The following is a 19,943-nucleotide window of genomic DNA, read 5'->3' on the forward strand; positions in this document are numbered from 1 at the left end:
TAACAACCAATTCTCTTATTTCCTTTCTTACTTCTCTTTAGAGTACCAATCTATCTTTCCCTCTGTCCACATTCATATACTTCTATCGCTGAAGTCCTTCTGTAATCTGTGATTTCTAAAAATCTTCAACTAAGAACCTTAGTAGGCCAAAGAATCAGGACGCACTATCACACTTCCACACTCAAACAATTAAATACAAAGACGCAGACAAGTAATACACAGGGAGATATAACAACCATCACAGATAAGGGGGGAAGTAGTGCTCAGGAAGGGCTCGAGCACATGTGCTAAGTAACGACGGTTGCACATCTCAAAGTAATAGATATTAAGCCAGAGGTATCGAGTCAGATAAGCTAAAGGAACAAGGGGGGACGAAGTGTATATCCACCTGTGTTCATAGCTATAGTAGTACAAAGTAATATGAATGGAGATAAAAAGAAATAGATATTAAGCCAGTGGTATCGAGTCAAATAAGTTTCTGATGAATAATAGGATTGTGCAGACCGAATAGCCCGACGAAAAGAAATAAAGTTACAACCATGGACGAAACATATTTAGTTATTAAGGCTATATAAGTGAGCTGTAAGCAATGAACAGGCGAAGAATTTAAACAGGTAGGCTGAAGGACTCAGGAGGAGGAAAGGAGAGGTAGATAGAAATTTTACCAGGAAATTTTAAATAAAATAGTGCGCAGAGGAGTACGAAAGAGGCAAGACAATGAATCATTGTAAGAGAAGATAGGGAGGGCGCATCCGATATAGGTGAAAAGAGAGAAAGAGAGGCAGGTAGGCAGACCAGAGGAGGCTGACCTATACTGTGCGGGCAGGAGCACCAAAAAGGGGATTGACCTGTACCATAGTTTAGTATAAATGGAAGGGGCGTACCTACCCAAGGATGAGGAAGAAGATGTTTTCATAGTATCAACCGTTACGTAGACTGGAACCCAAAGGGAAATGGTGGTATAGTGACCTGAGATTGTGGTGGAAAGTTTCTCCTGATAAATTTGAATTCTAAAATTTTGTTAATAGAAAAGACGAGTCCCGCGCGAGGAGACAGAAAAAAGAGAAAACCCCCAGTACAACTATTTTTTTTTCAGACCCGGAAAACCGGTGGTTATCATTGAAATAGCTTCTAAGAAAAAAGTAAGGACTCTACTCAGAATAACGCCTGAACATTGAAGCTGGCTAAGGGGAGGGATTTATTTTGACTCAGTCCTAGAAGCAAGAGTACATAAATCTATTGGAAATAGCTGATACTTGTTGTACTATTAGTTTATCATATTACTATGTCTATGAAACATATTTCCAACAGCTTAATGAAATAACGGAGATGGAAGAGAGTTTTTGTACATAATGTTTTTATGTAGTACAAAGTAACAAGATAAGTGTTAAGAAAAAAATTATTAAAATATATGTTGTGTGCAAAATAACGAGTGTTCGAGCTAAGGGGAGGTGGCCCGGTGTAATGTTAAGCGTTTTCGTGGACTTACTTGTAGAAGAATACTGGTTTTGCTTTCTTGCAGCGCCGATGTCTTTTGCTGGCACCGGACGCTTCTCCGAAAATTTCACTGCTGGGAAGAGAAATTTTTCACTCTCTCGCTTTCTCTTCTTATTTAAAAATACGCTACTCTTGGAATATCATTCAATGCACCAGGACATATTTACTTCCACTTTGTACAAAAAAACAACTAAACTTTATGACGTAAGCCCACACATTACCGGGCACCCAAGATCAGGTAATTACACATTTTTGAACACAATTATTACATAAGCTTTTATCGTGGCTGACTATCCACGTCCAGTCCACGTACTCTCACCAGCAGTTCAACGTCTACTAAAACAGTCACTATCTCGAGTCACTCCATTTGTTTTTCAACAATACAAAGCTACATTACTCTTTGCAGCCGGCCACGGAGCTTCCGGGCCGTATGTGTTTATTCTTCGCAGGTCGCGCTGAACACTTACTAGCGCCGACGAACTATCTCCCTTCCAGTTTCGCCTGCACAGACAATAAATGGGTGCAGTATCCCATGCTCATCCTTACGCCCTGCTTTAAAATAACGCGTGTTCGAAACGGCTGGAACACAAGTGTCTCCAGACTTTCGTAAAATTCTGGGGGCACTACAACTGTGCAACACATGTTCAGTCCGAGGTTCGGCCTGTTTCGCCACTACTCGGCTAGTCTCAACTTTGCTCGGCCCTTCTGTGAACTGCCTGGTACAGAACCACATTTCGTTTAGCAGAACCATGGGACCGTGTTCCTTGGTACGGCATTTTTCGGTAGGCACGACTTGTTTCAGTTCGACAGAATTGCGATTTCACTCTTTGTTCGTGGTCTAAAGGAAGTTGACAGGTCCAGTGGCCCTTTACACAAAAAGAGTCAGTCTAGGGATCTATCATCACAAGCCTTTAAAAATTGATGAGTAGCCTATCACAGAACAGAAGGATGAGAATTCTGAGTATCTATTATGCAAGCGCATAATTGACGGGTACCGCAGATTTGCTACGCAACAGCATTACAACACCGCACAGAAAGACATTAAAGATTATTTGATTGTGAAACAAAAAAAAAAAATTACAACGCTTGACAGACGATTTGTATGGGGTTCATTGTTTTGTACATCAAGAAGCTCTTTGTGCTACATTTACAGGCATGGCGCAATTGACGAAATTGATGGTACGAATAGTACACTTTTTGAAGTCGCACGCGTTATATACTGTCAGTTACAACAATTTTTGACGGAACTGAATGGAGAATATGGAGACGTTACATACTACTGCAAAGTACTTAGGGTTAAGTGAAGGAACACACCTTGAACGATTTTTTAAATTAAGACCCACAGTTGTTGAGTTTATTAAAGAGAAAGGAAAGCAAGAACGAAAATTAGAACGTCTGGAACCGATTAAAGACATAGCATTTTAAGTGGACTTCACTGCACATGCCCACTGTCCACAGTAAGACGTTGAAAGATGAGACGAAACTTATTTCTAATCTGAAGCGGATTCATTCGAAAAGAAAATCAAATTGTGGAAGGGATAACTTCTGACAGAAAACACCGTCCACTTCCTTCAGCTCACTGGTGTTAAAAAGAAAATGCAAAGTTTGAAGAATTCATTGTGGCATTGAAAGAATTACAAAAACAGTTTTCTAAACGTTTTTGGGACACTGCCAATCTTACATCTGTTTTTGAGCGGTTTTCGAGCTGGTTGCGGTCTCAGTTGAAAGTGTTCCTTTGTATGCGCAGATGGAACTGATCGATCTACAGTATAATTCCTGTTTAAAAAAGACAAATTAAAACTGTCCAGTGGTTCTACGTTATTTAACCTAGGATGTGCTTCCACTCCTCATAATAACATTGCAAACGTGATGACAACGTTTCGATCAACATATGTGCACGAAATGCTTTTTTCGATTAGGAAACTAAATATGTAACGATAACATGGTAAACTGAGTGTTGAAGATCTGCGAAATTCTCAGTGTCTGTATACAGACAGTTTGTACTTGATATAAAGTTTTATTATTATGTCTTCAGAGTGGCAAAAATAACTAATACTGAATTGTGGCGTGTTCCAGTTTCCCCTTCTATTTCCTCCTGTTTCTGCTTAGAGGGTTGCAGTAAGTACTGGGAGATGAAGAAGCTTGCACAGAATAGAGTAGCATGGAGAGCTGCATCAAACCAGTCTCAGGACTGAAGACCACAACAACATCAACTGCTTAGAGAGCATGGAGTGATAATGAGGAAGTGTGCACTTGGGTGACAGAGCTGCGCACTCCTGGAAAAGCTTCATGTGCATGCGAAATTTTTGGCCTCCCTGCACCACGTGGTGTTGAAGGGTACTTCCAGTAACATGTTTTTGCAGATTTGCTGAATTGTGATTCTAGTTCTACACTGCCTCTCAGAAAGTCTGTGAGTGTGAAACTCAACTTTCCTCTTTGTATTCCTTCTGATTGTTCTGTAAAGAAGTAGCATATGTAGAATCTGTTGGTTTGTGAAACACATTTATTTTTTAAAAAACTATCAAGCACACGCTTGAAGGACACAGGCAGAATCGAAACTACATTTCCTCCGTGTCCTTTTTGTGTTATCGTAGCAGTGTAAGACTTTCTTTCTTACCCAGTGTGATATGTCTCCTTACTAGAGTATGAAATCATGAAGTTTCACGCAAGACAGCAATATGTTTCATGTTCAAAAGAATAAATCCATTTCTAGATACTGTAATTTCTCCGAAGCTAGTAATCAGATTTTGAAGAGAGAAACGCCGTTGAATTCGTCTCTTTTAGAAATACGATGCTAACAGCAGAAGTTACCATGGTCTCATTAGCAAAAGCAAAGTTGATATCGACATCTCTGTAATTAATACAGCTATGAAAAGAGACAAAACGCCATTCAGAGAGGACTTTTTCACAGTTCATCTGGGTGAAAACGAAATTACGGTATCTTAAATGGCGCAAATTACGATACTAAATGTTCAAATCTGTGTGAATTCGTAAGGGACCAAACTGCTGAGGTCATCGGTCCTTAGACTTACACACTACTTAAACTAACTTATGCTAAGAACAACACACGCATCAATGCACGAAGAAGGACCCGAACCTCCGACGGGAGGGGCCGCGCAATCCGTGACATGGCGCCTCAAACCGCGCGGCCACTCCGCGCGGCAATTACGATACATTAATCGTTTCAGGAAATATTGTGAGGTGAATAGCGTGAATTAATCACTGTTGAATCAGTCTCTCATAATTACATTGTAGAGGAAAAAACAAAATTACGCATTTACATCCACTTTCACAATGTATTTTTAAGGATCTGTGCACTTACAATGAAAATAATGTGTAATACATTTCACCCAACAAGTAAAAATTTAAAATTTTGAAATAAATGTTCTACTTTAACAAATTACTTTGCAGGTAAGTAATCAAAGAAAACGTGAGTGTGTTGCTACTAAGCATTCAAATATTATTATCAATTATTCGTTAGTCACGAGACGAAATTACAATGACGAAAAAAATATGCATTAAAGTTTCTTAAATCATTGTAAGTGTATTGTGATTTATACAGATTGGCTACCATTGCTCAACCTTGGCAATTTGTTAAAAATGGAAAGATATGTTGGATTTTTATTTCAATGAACAACGTATGCATCTTCCTTTATTTGTCTGATAATTTTCTTAACTAAAGAAGATGAGAGTGTATCAGTAAGTACTGTACCTTTACAAATGGGTCGCCAGGTACAGGGTCGGTAGAGAACCTCAGGTTTCGCGCCTTCACTATGACGACAGTGAGTCTCTCAGCAGTGGGCAGGTAGCTCAGCGAGAACATCACCTCACCCCATTCTGTGCCGTGCTGAAAACATTTAGCCACTAGGTCAAAAACTGACTACAACCTGTATTATCACTGTTATTTATATTTTCAAGCCCAGTAAGTAGATACCAACAGTCAAAATTGTCTCCCACAACAGTAAGCAACATAATGACACAAATTGTTTCATAAGACCATATCTTCTACATGAATGAAGATAGAAGTTTGGAATGAATTTTAACTTATGCATAGGACTAAAGTATTTATTTTCAAAATAACTATCCAAAATAGAAGAGTATATTTTTTACATGCATTAGCATACATCTTCAAGCTACTTTTTGCAGTTATGTGTAGGATCACAATTTTCATTTACCCTTCACAAATGTTCAATGTACTCTCCACCGGACGCATTTCAGACACCAAAACTTCAAGGAACTCGTTCCATATCTTTGACAGCATGGAAAAAAAAAAAAAAAAAAAAGCTTGAGGCCAGGTGACCTCGGAGGGTTACTGGTGCAATGCGAAATCCATAAGCCTCTTAAACAATCGAACCATCAGTGAGGCAGCTGAAAACAGTTGCCAATTTGGTGTGTCTTGTTGAAAAATGAAACTTTCGGCATGTTCTCGCAACTATGGAAGAACCCATAAATCTAACATATCAAGGTACGGGGTACTTGTAACCGTCTTTTCTGCAAAAAAGAAGGGTCCGTGAATCTTTTATCCGTGTAATGGGGTAGATCATAGCCGTGGTCAGAGCTAAAGCCTGAGTGCTGGGACTCAGCCATTGACCACTGTCAGACGATGCTCCAGCATGTTTAACACCTCAGCAGAAGCTGCCGCCTCAGTGTCGTCATGCTTCCGTGTGTCAGTGGCTTGGGATCCCGGCCACTCTTCAATAACTTGCTATGAGTTGACCTATTACCGTGTGGCGACGCCGGACTTCGAACGTCGGCGTCGGTTCCAGGCATATCTACACTACACACAAATATGGCCTCTTCCATAAGGTCATCACTGAGCAGCTGCACGTAAACTGCCTGGACCAGTAATTGTGTTCGAACGGCTGGGCAGAAATGTGGCGTTCAGTACGTGCTGGTCGTCGCGGTGCAGGTGACGCTGCTGTCTTCACTGTTGCTGGGCCTAGGATCTCGGTCCGCAGCCTGAGCATCCGGGCAGTCAGGCAGCTCAGCACCTGCCACCTTCTTGGGACTGGACTTGGGGGATGCAGTCAGTTCCTCTCCTCTGCCGAGGTGTCAATGCTGGGCCTCTGCGTCCTGTGCCACTGGGGCAGAGACACAGCCTAACATATTCACAGCGATAGCCATCTTCGTCGGGCCAACCACGTTAAGAGCCCACACGGCGGTAAAACGCCGTCTCGCACGGAGTATGGTTCGCCGTAAATTTGCTATTTGGCGCGCTTGATTGCCGGCTAGCAGGGAGGTGTGAACCTCTCATACGAGACTACTCCGACACAGCGCAGCCTTAGCAGCGGGACCGGTCAATGCTGTCAGCTACAAAGCCATCGACACCAGCAGCACCAGAGTATAATGAATGTAGGCAGACAACAATAAAGGGTGTCTTGTATAAATGAGCTGCCTTCTCTGCTGTACCTGTACCCATCTTCGGTAGAGAATCACGGCCCATAACTAACCGCCCATGCCACCTCGTTACATTGGAGAGCATGAAACTTTGGAGAGTCTCTCTTGTCTGCTGGGATCCCCATAGTCTATCTTCGGTAGAGAATCACCGCCCATAACTAACCGCCCATGCCACCTCGTTACATTGGAGAGCATGAAACTTTGGAGAGTCTCTCTTGTCTGCTGGGATCCCCATAGTCTTTGGCAGTTCACTTAGTCTGACGACTACGCACTAAACGTGAAAGAAAATTGTTATCTTCGATCTTTACACCAAGAATGAATTCATAAAATTCTATACGCACCATAATGGAGGCATTTTGGCAATGGGCAGGTGCATGCTGTAATCAAAGAAGCGGCCGAAATTAGAATAAGCAGCAGCAATTTTAACAGAGACCAAGGATACGCATTTAGTAGGGCATGAAGGCGGGCTTTGGACATCGAGTGAAGGCAAAGACGTAGGCCTGACGCTTCATATTTAGCAATTATATACAACCAATCGCTCACAGAAAGATCCATACCTAAAGACTGGCAAATTGCTCAAGACACACCAATACCCAAAAAGGGAAGTAGGAGTAATCAGCTGAATTACAGGCCTATATCACTAACGTCGATTTGCAGTAGGGTTTTAGAACATATACTGCATTCGAACATTATGAAGTACCTCGAAGAAAAGGATTTATTGACATATAGTCAGCACGGATTCAGAAAATGTCGTTCTTGTGAAACACAACTAGCTCTTTATACTCATGAAGTAATAAGTGCTATCGACAAGGGATGTCAAATTGATTCCATATTTTTATATTTCCAGAAGGCTTTCGACACCGTTCCTCACAAGCGTCTTCTAACCAAACTACGTGCCTACGGAGTATCGCCTCAGTTGTGCGACTGGATTCGTGATTTCCTGTCAGAAAGGTCACAGTTCGCAGTAATAGACGGAAAGTCATCGAGTAAAACAGAAGTAATATCTGGCGTTCCCCAAGGAAGTGTTATAGGCCCTCTATTGTTCCCGATCTATATTAACGACATAGGAGACAATCTGAGTAGCCTTCTTAGATTGTTTGCAGATGATGTTGTCATTTATCGTCTTGTAAAGTCATCAGATGATCAAAACGACTTGCAAATCATTTAGATAAGATATTTTAATGGTGCGAAAAGTGGCAATTGAACCCGAATAAAGAAAAGTGTGAAGTTATTCACATGAGTACTAAAAGAAATCAGCTAAATTTAGATTACGTGATAAGTCACACAAATCTGAGGGCTGTAAATTCAACTAAATACTTAGGGATTACAATTCCAGATAACCTAAATTGGCCGGCCGCGGTGGTCTAGCGGTTCTAGGCGCTCAGTCCGGAACCACGCGACTGCTACGGTCGCAGGTTCGAATCCTGCCTCGGGCATGGATGTGTGTGATGTCCTTAGGTTAGTTAGGTTTAAGTAGTTCTAAGTTCTAGGGGACTGATGACCACAGATGTTAAGTCCCATAGTGCTCAGAGCCATTTAACCTAAATTGGAACGATCACATGGATAATATTGTGGGTAGAGCAAACCAAAGACTGCGGTTCATTGGCAGAACACTTAGAAGGTGCAACAGGTCTACCAAAGAGACTGCTTACACTACGCTTGTGCGCCCTATTCTGGAGTATTGCTGTGCGGTGTGGGATCCGCATCAGGTGGGATTGACGGATGACATCGAAAAAGTACAAATAAGGGTAGCTTGTTTTGTATTATCGCGAAATAGGGGAGATAGTGTCACAGACGTGATACGTGAATTGGAGTGGCAATCGTTAGAACAAATGCGTTTTTCGTTGCGACGGTATCTTCTCATGAAATTTCAATCACCAGTCTTCTCCTCCGATTGCGAAAACATTCTGTTGGCACTCACTTACATAGGGAGAAATGATCATCACGATAAAATAAGAGAAATCAGGGCTCGCACAGAAAAAATTAAGTGCTCGTTTTTCCCGCGTGCCGTTCGAGAGTGGAACGGTAGAGAGACAGCTTGAAGGTGGTTTATTGAACCCTCTGCCAGGCACTTTATTGTGAATAGCAGAGTAATCACATAGATGTAGATGCAGTTGTTGTAGGGATGCAGCAGCGGCAGTTTCAAAAGTAGTGCCGGCCACTCGCACCGAGGCTCACGAGAAAGACGGGCCGCGGCGCGTACGTCACGAAGGTAGGCCTGAACTCGCTCGCTTGCTCAATTCAGCAGACAAAATGCGTTTCTAAGTCTGTTAACTCGCAGATGGGCTTGTACGTACTAACGAGATTGTATCTTCTACTGGAATCTGCTATTATGAAGTCTTACTGATTAACAGCACTACAACAAAATTCAATTTACGATCAATACTCGAGATAAATAGTATAAGGGCTTGTTTATAGGCATTTGGTTTCTTCTGCTTAACAGCCTTCATTTCATACAAGGAGTGGTGCCTTATGCAACTGATAAATCATTTTGGCATGATTTTAATTTTATTGTCCCCCAGCACAATCGTAACAAATTATAAGAGGCCTATGGACTTCCGATCATTGTAGGACTAACAACAGTAAGTCTCCATAATAGCGCAATGCAGTAGTAGATGCAATTCTCTTTTGTATGTGCACACGTAGTTACGTGTTAATACGTGTAGAAACGTAGTTATCTGCTGAGTTGAGCGATCGACCGAGTGCAGGCCTACCTTCGTGACGTACGCGCCGCGGCCTGTCTTTCTCTTAGGCCTGGCACTCGCACCATGTGACGTCATTCTGGCCCGCGGCGTGACGGAGCCGCTAGCTGCCCGTCTTGCCTTCCGGTCACAGATCACCGTGCCAGCGTTGGCAATTTGTGGCTTCAACACCTGATGACGATGGTGGAGACAACTTTCGAAAGCTCGAGTGGTTTATTCGAAATGTCGCAGCTTGAAAACCGAGAAGATTTTATTGGTTTATTCGTAATTTTCTGTCTGTTGATATCCTTAAACTTAATACCTCGAAGTTCTAATTTGGCGTCGCACTACCAGCTGAGAGAATAAAATTACACTGTAAACGTTATTTCATTTTACCGAAGTATCTTGCAAAGTGTTCACGGTACCCACTAAGCAGCGCACTAAAATTCGGCTCACGGAAAACAAAAATAATTGTCGCTTGGGCCAGATATGATCATTACTACTATGAACGTTATACAGAGAGAGAGATACATATTTGCACGGCATCCAGAGGAATTTATGCAAGACGGGGTAAGACTCCGGAAGTTCCATTTTGAGACAGGGGATTAGTTGAGTTTGAGAAAGATTCGCTCTCCTAGATATAAATTTTATAGGAAGTACACAAAGCATGTTTTATCTTAGATGTTCGATAATTATTCGTCAATATATTTTTGAGTTTAGGTTAGTCTTGTACATTAAAGGTAAGCATATTGCATTAGTGTATACTATAAATGTGAATAAGGAAACCTTTGAAAACAAACAGTAAAATTGTCGGTAGAACCAGGTTTTAACAGTCTAGGACTCAAACGCAATGGCCTTTGTTTCCTTGGTTCGTCACGTTATTGTGCAGACAAGGCAACTATTGTACAGAAATCTTACTGCGGTTAGATGTTACCTAGGGTTGCACCCTATGTAGTTTAAGAACCATATAGTCTAAGAAGGTTAAACACTTTTGCGAACTTAGTATTTCACCAATTTTTCTTCTCGTCTAACGCAAGTTTTTTTTTCTATATTTGGGCCGGCAGATGAAGTATAGGTGATTACATCTACACTACAACATGATCCTGTTCTTGATACTCTATTACAAGGGGCAGTCAAATGGGAAACGAACACACGCCATAATACACAGTCCGCGCGACAGGTCGTCCAACAATTGTCACGTTTCGTTACTGTCATCGCTGAGGTAGCGGAACGGCGTAGTGGCACATCACAGGTGTATACAGTTGTTGGGTTATGACCTTCGTTGTTGGCAAACTGGTCTGAAGTGTTCGTTCAGCTGTCATACTCGTAGCATCGCGCATCGTACAGCTAGCGCCTACGAATCGACTACACCTTCAGTCAGCTGTGTAGCAGACGTGGCCTGCTTTCCTCGTCCGCTCGCACACGGGCTCCAGCCATCACATGGAAACAAGTTCCTCGGGTGTGGAACCACAATCGGACGAAGGCTACTCTTCAGCAGCTTGGTTGGGAAACACTGCAACATCCTATGTGGAGCGTGTGATTTTCATATCTTTGGTCACCTGAAGGAAGACATACGTGTACGTCGGTTTCAGTCGGACGAGGAAGTGCAAAGAATGTGTGGTTGTGGATCCGTCAGCGGCCGACTGCGTTCTACTAAATAGGATTTGATCGTCTCGTCTCCTAGTTGGATAAATGTCCTATCGTGCGTAGTGATCACTTTTGAACGGAACCATTCCATGGTCCCGTTGCTGCGGATGTTCGGGTTTAATTTGACTGCCCCTCATACATTTGCACTACCATGTAAAACTGAATGAAGTCTCAGCAAGCCTTGACGTGTCTGACACAAACTTCCTGTTGAAATGCAAGGTATGCGAAAGCGAAGCGATTGCTCTTGTGAGAAATGCAGACAGGTGTCGGGCAGGTATTGCGCAGTCACGTTTGTAGTCTGCTAGGTGTTGGAATTGTCCGTTTCTGCAGCTCATTAAAGGCTGTACAAGGAAGACACAGAGAAAAGATCAGGTACTCTATTTCGGCCATGATCTACATCCCCCAGAACTACAAAACAACGTCGAAACCGCCACATCGACAAGAAAACGATGTAATTTCCCATAAAGAGCCTGGCAAACAAGCAATATAATGTATACTAAAGCCACTGTGTTACCCCTTGCACGCGTTATACAGTATCGGAGACAGTCATTTATAGAAATATGTGAAGATTTTGAAATTAATGAAAAATCTACTAAAGATTCCAGGAGGGAGCAAGTGCCCACTCTTGGTCATTCTTGCATACGCCTATGTATATATTTGTACCTCAGGTGTCCCAGTTTTTTGTCAATTTATTGACACACACCTGTATGTGGGATTTCGATCATTTTTCTGATTTACATACTGCTGTGTGAATGTGGGAGTTCACAGCTCTTTGTTCCAGGTCTCAACAATATGTCTGGTTTAGCGCTCGTTTACGTAGTGCGAATGTTGTGCACTGAGAAGTGTAACACCGTCGCTGGAGTGTGCGATCACTAAATTACATGAGCATCGATACATTTCTAAAAGACAATGGCAGACCCGACAGAGTGAACGTGGAAGTGGAGTCCTCTTTCAGAACGAAAATTCTCATACGCTAGCAACTCAAATGAAGTTCTACATCTACATCTACATCCATACTCCCCAAGAAATCTGACGGTGCGTGGCGGAGGGTACTTTGAGTACCTCTATCGGTTCTCCCTTCTGTTCCAGTCCCGTATTGTTCGTGGAAAGAAAGATTGTCGGTATGCCTCTGTGTGGGCTCTAATCTCTCTGATTTTATCCTCATGGTCTCTTCCCAAGACATACGTAGGAGGGAGCAATATACTGCTTGACTCATCAGAGATGGTATGTTCTCGAAACTTCAACAAAAGCCCGTACCAAGCTCCTGAGCGTCTCTCCTGCAGAGTCTTCCACTGGAGTTTATCATTTCCGTAACACTTTCGCGATTACTAAATGATCCTGTAACGAAGTGTGCTGCTCTCCGTTGGATCTTCTCTATCTCCTCTATCAACCCTATCTGGTACGGATCCCACACCGGTGAGCAGTATTCAAGCAGTGGGCGAACAAGTGACTGTAACCTACTTCCTTTGTTTTCGGATTGCATTTCCTTAGGATTCTTCCAATGAATCTCAGTCTGGCATCTGCTTTACCGACGATTACTTTTATATGGTCATTCCATTTTAAACCACTCCTAATGCCTTCTCCCAGATAATTTAAGAAATTAACTGTTTCCATTTGCTGACCAGCTGTATTGTAGCTAAATGATAAAGGATCTTTCTTTCTGTGTATTCGCAGCACATTACACTTGTCTACATTGTGATTCAATTGCCATTCCCTGCACCATGCGTCAATTCGTTGCAGATCCTCCTGAATTTCAGTACAATTTTCCATTGTTACAACCTCTCGATATACTATAGCATCATCCGTCGCTGGAGTGTGCGATCACTAAATTACATGAGCATCAAATATGTATTCTGAATGTTTCAAATTTAGTGTCAAGCAGTGTACATCCCATGCTCCTAACTTATGTAAGCTGAACGTGCGTTTGCTAGTGATGCAGTTTATTCCGCCGTTGAAAACGTGACGCAGAAGCATGAAAGGCGGTTTGTATGTTGTGATGATTACTGTGACACGTTACTCCGTAACAAGAATTTTGCGTATATTTCCCCCAGTATATATGCACTTTAGTATTTCATATTAGCTGAGTACCCGGCATTGCCCAGGTATGTATTTATTCCCATTCTGTTAGTCCATCTCCTCCTTCCTCTTTGTCCGCCCCCTTCACCCTCCTCTTTGTCAATCTCCTTCTCTCCCCCCCCCCCATCTCTCTCTCTCTCTCTTTCTCCCCACTTTCTCCACCACCAAGTCTCTGTCATCTGGTCCTGCCCCTCTCTCTGTCCACATGCTGCTTCCCATGTCTCTCGTCCCCTATGTCTGCTGTTCAAGCCCTCATTTACCACCAACCCTCTCTCTTTGTCCATCTCCTACTCATCTTGTCTTTGTCCATCTCCTTCTCTCCCACTCTCTGTCCACCTCCTCTCCCCTCCCCCTGTCTCATCTCCTCCTTTTCCCTGTCTCTTACCATTTCACCTGCCCCCTTTCTCTGTCCATCTCCTCCCACCTCTCTCTGTCCATCTCTTCCTCAACCCTGCTCTCTCCATGTTATTAACCCCAACCTAATAGGAGGTTCCTGATTGTTACCCACACAGTATTTATTTCCAAATAGTAAGTAAAATGTGTACTAAATTTGGTTGAAATCGGTCCATTGATGTAGGAGACGTGGAACATACACAAAAACATACACACTTTTTTGTAATATATATGGATTTTACAATAATTATTTGCTTTTTGTCTTTTCTGTTCTTTAGTTGTGATGGTGGCTGCTTACCACTTCAGATCGGTCAATACTGTTTTTAATTTCCGCGGTCAAGACTGTTTCGATAAGAACATTTGTGAATAGAAGTTTTTCCAGTCCATGGCAGAGTGATACAGCAACCAGTGCTAACAATGTGAAAGAAAAAACAGCCTTGGCTGCAAAACTGGATTTTTATTTTATTTAGCCGCCCGGGGATGTGTTTCGCCTTATGCAAGCCACCTCCAGATTGCCTGATAAATCGGGGTTAAGCTCACGGGATACCGAGCATACAAATGACCCAGCAGGAAACCTCCATGGTCAGAATTTTAAAAAAAGAACCATTGTGCGGTGTCTGATGTAGAAGATGTTAAGTACAGGGAAAACGAATCCTAACTTACATAAAAGCCCCAATAGTACGTTGCCCTTGTCAAGAGTTTTTAAAAACGACTCGCGCGATGTCCTCGTCAGATATGCGGCAGTGTTGACGTCCACTAAAACGAGATCAGGGCTACATAGACGTATCACACAATAAATTCGTAAGAGGCGCAGTTGCTCACGCTCTCGGCTGTGCACACTATAATGGTCGCCTAGTCGTAGATATTGCTATAATCGCACTATTTCACTCCCATTTACGGATCTTGTTAGCACTTGATGTTAGGTTAGCGCCATTAAAATGCATTGTGGTAATCGCTGCTGCTTGCTGGATCGCTGCTGTGTCTCGATGCTAATGCTGGCTCTAAATCTGGTTGTCTAGGGGTAAAAAGATGAGGTCCCGTATTTTTGATGTGCTTTTGATGATAAATAATGAGCGAAACCAACAAATATTTAAACTTAAAATATTTATTACTCTGGTGGCCATCTTAATTCCACTGTCAAATGGTTCAAATGGCTCTGAGCACTATGGGACTTAACATGTGAGGTCATCAGTCCCCTAGAACTTAGAACTACTTAAACCTAACTAACCTAAGGACATCACACACATCCATGCCCGAGGCAGGATGCGAACCTGCGACCGTAGCAGTCCCGCGGTTCCGGACTGAGCGCCTAGAACCGCTAGACCACCGCGGCCGGCAATTCCACTGTACACCAAAGACAATGACACAACACAAAGTAACACTTCTTTGACATGTTCTTTGCAATGTTTATCCACCTCGAACAATAACACACACACACTTTACCAAAGTGACATTCAGACTCCGCCCCCGATCCTTCTTGCTGCTTGTATTTATAACCTTGTCAAAGAACTACTAAAAAGAGATATAGTTTATAAGTCACATGTACATCTGTTATCGTAATTTGTGCAGAAAAGTTATTAATTTATATCGAGTGACATAATTTAACAGGTTATTAAAATGACAGATAGATTTGTTGACTTGACAGAATAATTCTTTGTTATAAAAAGGCCGTTTTTTTAGAAGTTTGTCAATTGACTTCTCTAATGTGCATAAATAAGTAAATAACATGAATTATTAAGAATTACATTGGTTTTCGTCTAAAATAGGAGAGTTTACGTGAATACTGAGTGAAAACGGTCCTAGTGAACAAATAGGTCTCACTGGGTGATTTTTATTTAATGATATACAAAATACGTAAGTAGGCCACTATTTTTCGTACTTCATATTAATTATTTAAGATGAACTTATTGTTTTTACATGATGACATTTACTGTATCAGTGATCAAGTGATATTAACTTTTGTGTGGGTAAGTTATTCAGTATAATTTAATGGGTTGACTGTTTATGGAGACATGTTATGCAATCATTGTTAACATACACAATACATTTTCTATACTCATAAGTACTCGTTCAACTGGTTGAATTGGGATGGTATCGCATACTTCGGTAAAGTAAAGCCTTTAATAGGTTCCGTTACAACACAGTACCACGATCTTTTTTTCCAGACAATATCGAGATGTCATGTATATTTGTGGATGTTACATCGCGTCCTCCGGATACAGAATGTAGTCTGATGAAGAGCGGTGCTGGTTAGGATGGGTGGGCGTTACCTGGCCGGTGTCGGTGAGCGTGAGCCACGTGGTGACCGGCTGCCGCATGCTGATGTCGGAGAGGCGCAGCTCGGCCTCGCCCAACAGCGTCGTCACCTCCTTGTCCGTGGCGAACACCTGCAGCGACAACGTGCGCCGCGACAGCTCCGCCGGGTCCAGCGAGAACACGAACTTCTCCTTGTAGCTCGGGCAGCTGCTGCGCCGGTACACCTGCCCACGCAGTTTGGTTTGCTTCATTTGTCTAATCGCAAACTTAAGACCTACAGCTTCCAAACTACAAACAAAAAATTAACAAATTACAGATTACGAATTACACAGACATGGTAAAAAAAAATAAACTGGATGATTTATTCAAAAGAAAGAGATTCACAAATTGACCAAGTCAATAATGCGTTGGCCCACCTTTGACCCTTACGCAAACAGCTGTTCGGCCATCTGGCATTGATTGACTGAGTTGTCGGATGCCCTCGTGAGACCTACCGTGCCAAATTCTGCGCAACTGACGCGAGCTGCTTGGAGAGCCCTGCCCATAACGCTCCAAACCTGGTCACGAGGAGCTAATCTGTAGAAACCGGCACGGTTTTAGCAAACAGCGGTCATGCGAGACACAGCTGGCCCTCTTTGTGCATGATATACAACAGGCTCTAGACACCAGCTCCCAGGTTGATGCCATATTTCTCGACTTTCGAAAGGCGTTCGACTCAGTTCCGCACTGTCACTTTCTAAAAAAAGTGCGTGCTTACGGTCTATCCGATGACATATGAAGTTGGATAGAAAGTTTTCTAACATACAGGGAGCAGTATGTCGTCCTGAACGGGGTGACTTCAACAGAAAAAAGCGTAACCTCAGGTGTGCCCCAGGCCAGGGTAATAGGTGCTCTGCTTTTTACGATTTACATAAACGATCTGGTTGATGGTATTGACTGTTTGCTGATGATGCTGTAGTCTACTGGAGAGTAGTATCACATGAAAGTTGTGAACAAATCAATGAGGATTTTCAGAAAATAAATGCGTGGTGTAATGACTGGCAGTTGTCTCTCAATATTAGTAAGTGTAACCTACTGCGTATAACAAGGCGAAAATCCCCATTAATGTACGAATACAAAATAAATGAGCAGTTTTTGGAAGCTGTAGCATCCGTAAAGTATCTGGGTGTGACTATTCGAAATGATCTCAAATGGAATGATCAGATTACACAAGTAACGGGCAAGGCGGACTCTAGAATGCGGTTTATTGGTAGAATCCTGAAACGATGCAGTCCTTCAACAAAGGAAATAGCTTACAATACGTTAGTTCGTTCAGTCTTAGAGTATTGTTCGTCTGTATGGACTCTTATCAGTTGGATCTGATTCAAGAGATTGAGAAGGTCCAAAGAAGATCGGCAAGATTCGTGACTGGTACATTTAGCCATCGCGAGAGCGTTACCAATCTCACAGAAAGTTTGGTGTGGGACACACTTGCAGATAGACGACGAGCCAAAAAGAAGGGGCTGCTCACTAAATTCCGAAATCCGAACTTCGCCGAGGATGTAGAGCATATATTATTACCACCAACTTTCAAATCCCGCAATGGTCACCATTCAAAGATAAGGGAAATAAGAGCTCGTACTCAGGCGTTCAGACAGTCGTTTTTCCCTCGCGCTATCCGCCAGTGGAACAGGGGGGGAGGGGGGGGGAATATGACTTTGGCGCGATTTGTACCCTCCGCCACACACCGCTTGGTTGCTAGCGGAGTATATATGTAGATGTAGAAACGTTCTCAATTCGGGAGAGCTCCTGTGACCTTGTTGGCCTAGGTAGGGTGTGGCAAGCACGAAGACAGGCGGTAGAGATTCTTACCGCGTGTGCCGTGTGTGTGCTGCTCGCTATGAAGAACTATGAAGGGCATAGAATATTGCCGACGCACTGCTGTTGTGCGAAAGTGCCGCGAATGACAACGAAAGGGGTCTTGTTATGAAATGAAATGGCAACTCCGACCTTCGCTCTTGGTTGTCGGCCTGTATGGCGGGTAACAATCAGGTTAGTATCCCACTGCCGCCCGGGGCGCCTCCAGACACGCCTTAGCTGGTCATCGGGGCTCAGTTCGAAACGGGACTCATCACTGAGGACAGTTCTGTTGCAGTCAATGGGATTCCAGGGTGAATGTGCCGATACCACTGCAAGTGGGCTTGCTGGCGTACAGAGGACAATGGTAGTCGGCGCAAGGGGCACCGTGAGCTCAGTCGTCTTTCTGTGAGGCCGGCCGGAGTGGCCGAGCGGTTCTAGGTGCTACAGTCTGGAACCGCGCGACCGCTACGGTCGCAGATTCGAATCCTGCCTCGGGCATGGATGTGTGTGATGTCCTTAGGTTAGTTAGGTTTAAGTAGTTCTAAGTTCTAGGGGACTGATGACCTCAGAAGTTGAGTCCCATAGTGCTCAGAGCCATTTGAACCATCTTTCTGTGAGCCGCCAGTGAATGTTTCTTGTAGACACTGAAGCACCAGTTGTACTTCGGATCGGTGATAATGATGAATCCAGGACTCTGAGTACTCTCTGAAGATTGTTCGGTCCTCTCGTTCTGTCGTCTCTCTAGGCTGACCGCTTCCTTCTCGATTCTATGTTCGGCCGTGGTTCGCTCATTCCTGCCAACATCGTCAAATAGTGGCATCGCACCTATTCAAATGTCGAGCGATCCGCCGATTGCTCCAACCGGCTTCTTTGAGTTCAACTAGACATTCTCTCTCAAATGCTGAAATATGCGTATATTGCTCATGCGCCTGTCTGCGAGACATAGTTACTGACCAACTGAGTAAGTGAAATGAACTTCACAAAGAGTTTATGCCCTTGTATCAACATGTCCCCTCTCTACTTACTATCCTTGCCAGCTGCACCGTGAAATTATGTTTCACTGTCAGACATTCATCGATTGATCGCCAAAGTTTATAATTTTGCATTTTCCGTCGATACCTGCATGAATATTGTAAATGTGTACGTGGTTTGGGGATCGGGAGAGAAACTTCTGACTACAGTGTTAATGTATAAAATGGGCAGGGGAGGGGGAAGGAGGTTGTGTGGCGGCAGTGTGCAGGAGGTCGAGCTGTCAGGATTTGATAGTGGGCATTCGGGGTGCCGTTTAATGAAAAAACAGGAAATTGAGTACAATAAAGAGGATTTATTTCAATATACGGAGTACAAAAGGCGCGCCTAGGGTCGGAAGTTAGCAGGTTTAGGCCAGTCTAGAAGGGCGAACAATTAGATGAAATGGGCAACGGAAGAGGAAGCGGTTCATGTTAACTTACGCTGGTGGCCGGTCGCGAAGAGCAGAGCCAGATTCTCTGCCTTCCAAAAAGACGTCTGTTCTGCTCCAGGACTGGATGACAAGAGAGAGAAGCAAGTGCGTCCCGCTTCGCAGGTCGCTCCGGCGTCCACACACGTGATCAGTATCCCGCGCACGCTATTGGCTAAAATCAGTAGCGTGAATTCGCTAACAGTTTCAGCAGAGGTCTCAGGGCGTCTCCTGTCAGCAGCTTTAACTGGACAGAACTGTCTCGCTTTCGAAAGACAAGCGACTTGTGTCATGTGGACACGGCGTGAAGTACTCTGGGAGAAAACTGGAAAAGCCTTTGAAATAAATTTTTTAAAACTAATTCCCTAAAGTATTCCTTGACTGGCTTCCATTCTGTATGAATATGAATTTGTGACCAGTTTATATACTTTCTTCCTGGTGTGTCATATATTTTGTCTTAGAGTCTATGTATTTACAAAACAGTTAGTAAATTTTAGAGATTGTACAAAAGCGGTAGCTCTGACACAGCATTTCACATTCGAAGATCTGTTACAGGGACAGACAAGTGCGAAAACCACCGCACACTCAGCTTAACGGCTCATACAGTCATGTCGCTGACAAGAATCATATACACAAGAATGGAAAAGAATATTGTGGATTTGTCAGATAACGATGTTGCTATTATGACGGGCGATCATCAACTTTCCGTTTCAGAGCGT

General features: G+C 43.1%; 1 protein-coding gene across 1 annotated transcript in view; it reads right to left on the bottom strand.

Annotated features, from left to right (window-relative positions):
* Window positions 1-19,943, bottom strand: part of LOC126176381 (synaptotagmin-12-like) — a 326,752-nt gene that overhangs the window by 10,758 nt on the left and 296,051 nt on the right. Inside the window, exons 8-9 of the mRNA XM_049923538.1 lie at window positions 15,962-16,171; window positions 5,210-5,344 (exon numbers count right to left, since the gene is read on the bottom strand). Of these exons, the coding sequence (XP_049779495.1) occupies window positions 5,210-5,344; window positions 15,962-16,171 (345 nt within the window). The remainder of the gene's footprint in view (window positions 1-5,209; window positions 5,345-15,961; window positions 16,172-19,943) is intronic.

The sequence above is a fragment of the Schistocerca cancellata genome, chromosome 3, assembly GCF_023864275.1.
Source record: "Schistocerca cancellata isolate TAMUIC-IGC-003103 chromosome 3, iqSchCanc2.1, whole genome shotgun sequence".
NCBI classification, from domain to species: Eukaryota; Metazoa; Arthropoda; class Insecta; order Orthoptera; family Acrididae; genus Schistocerca; species Schistocerca cancellata.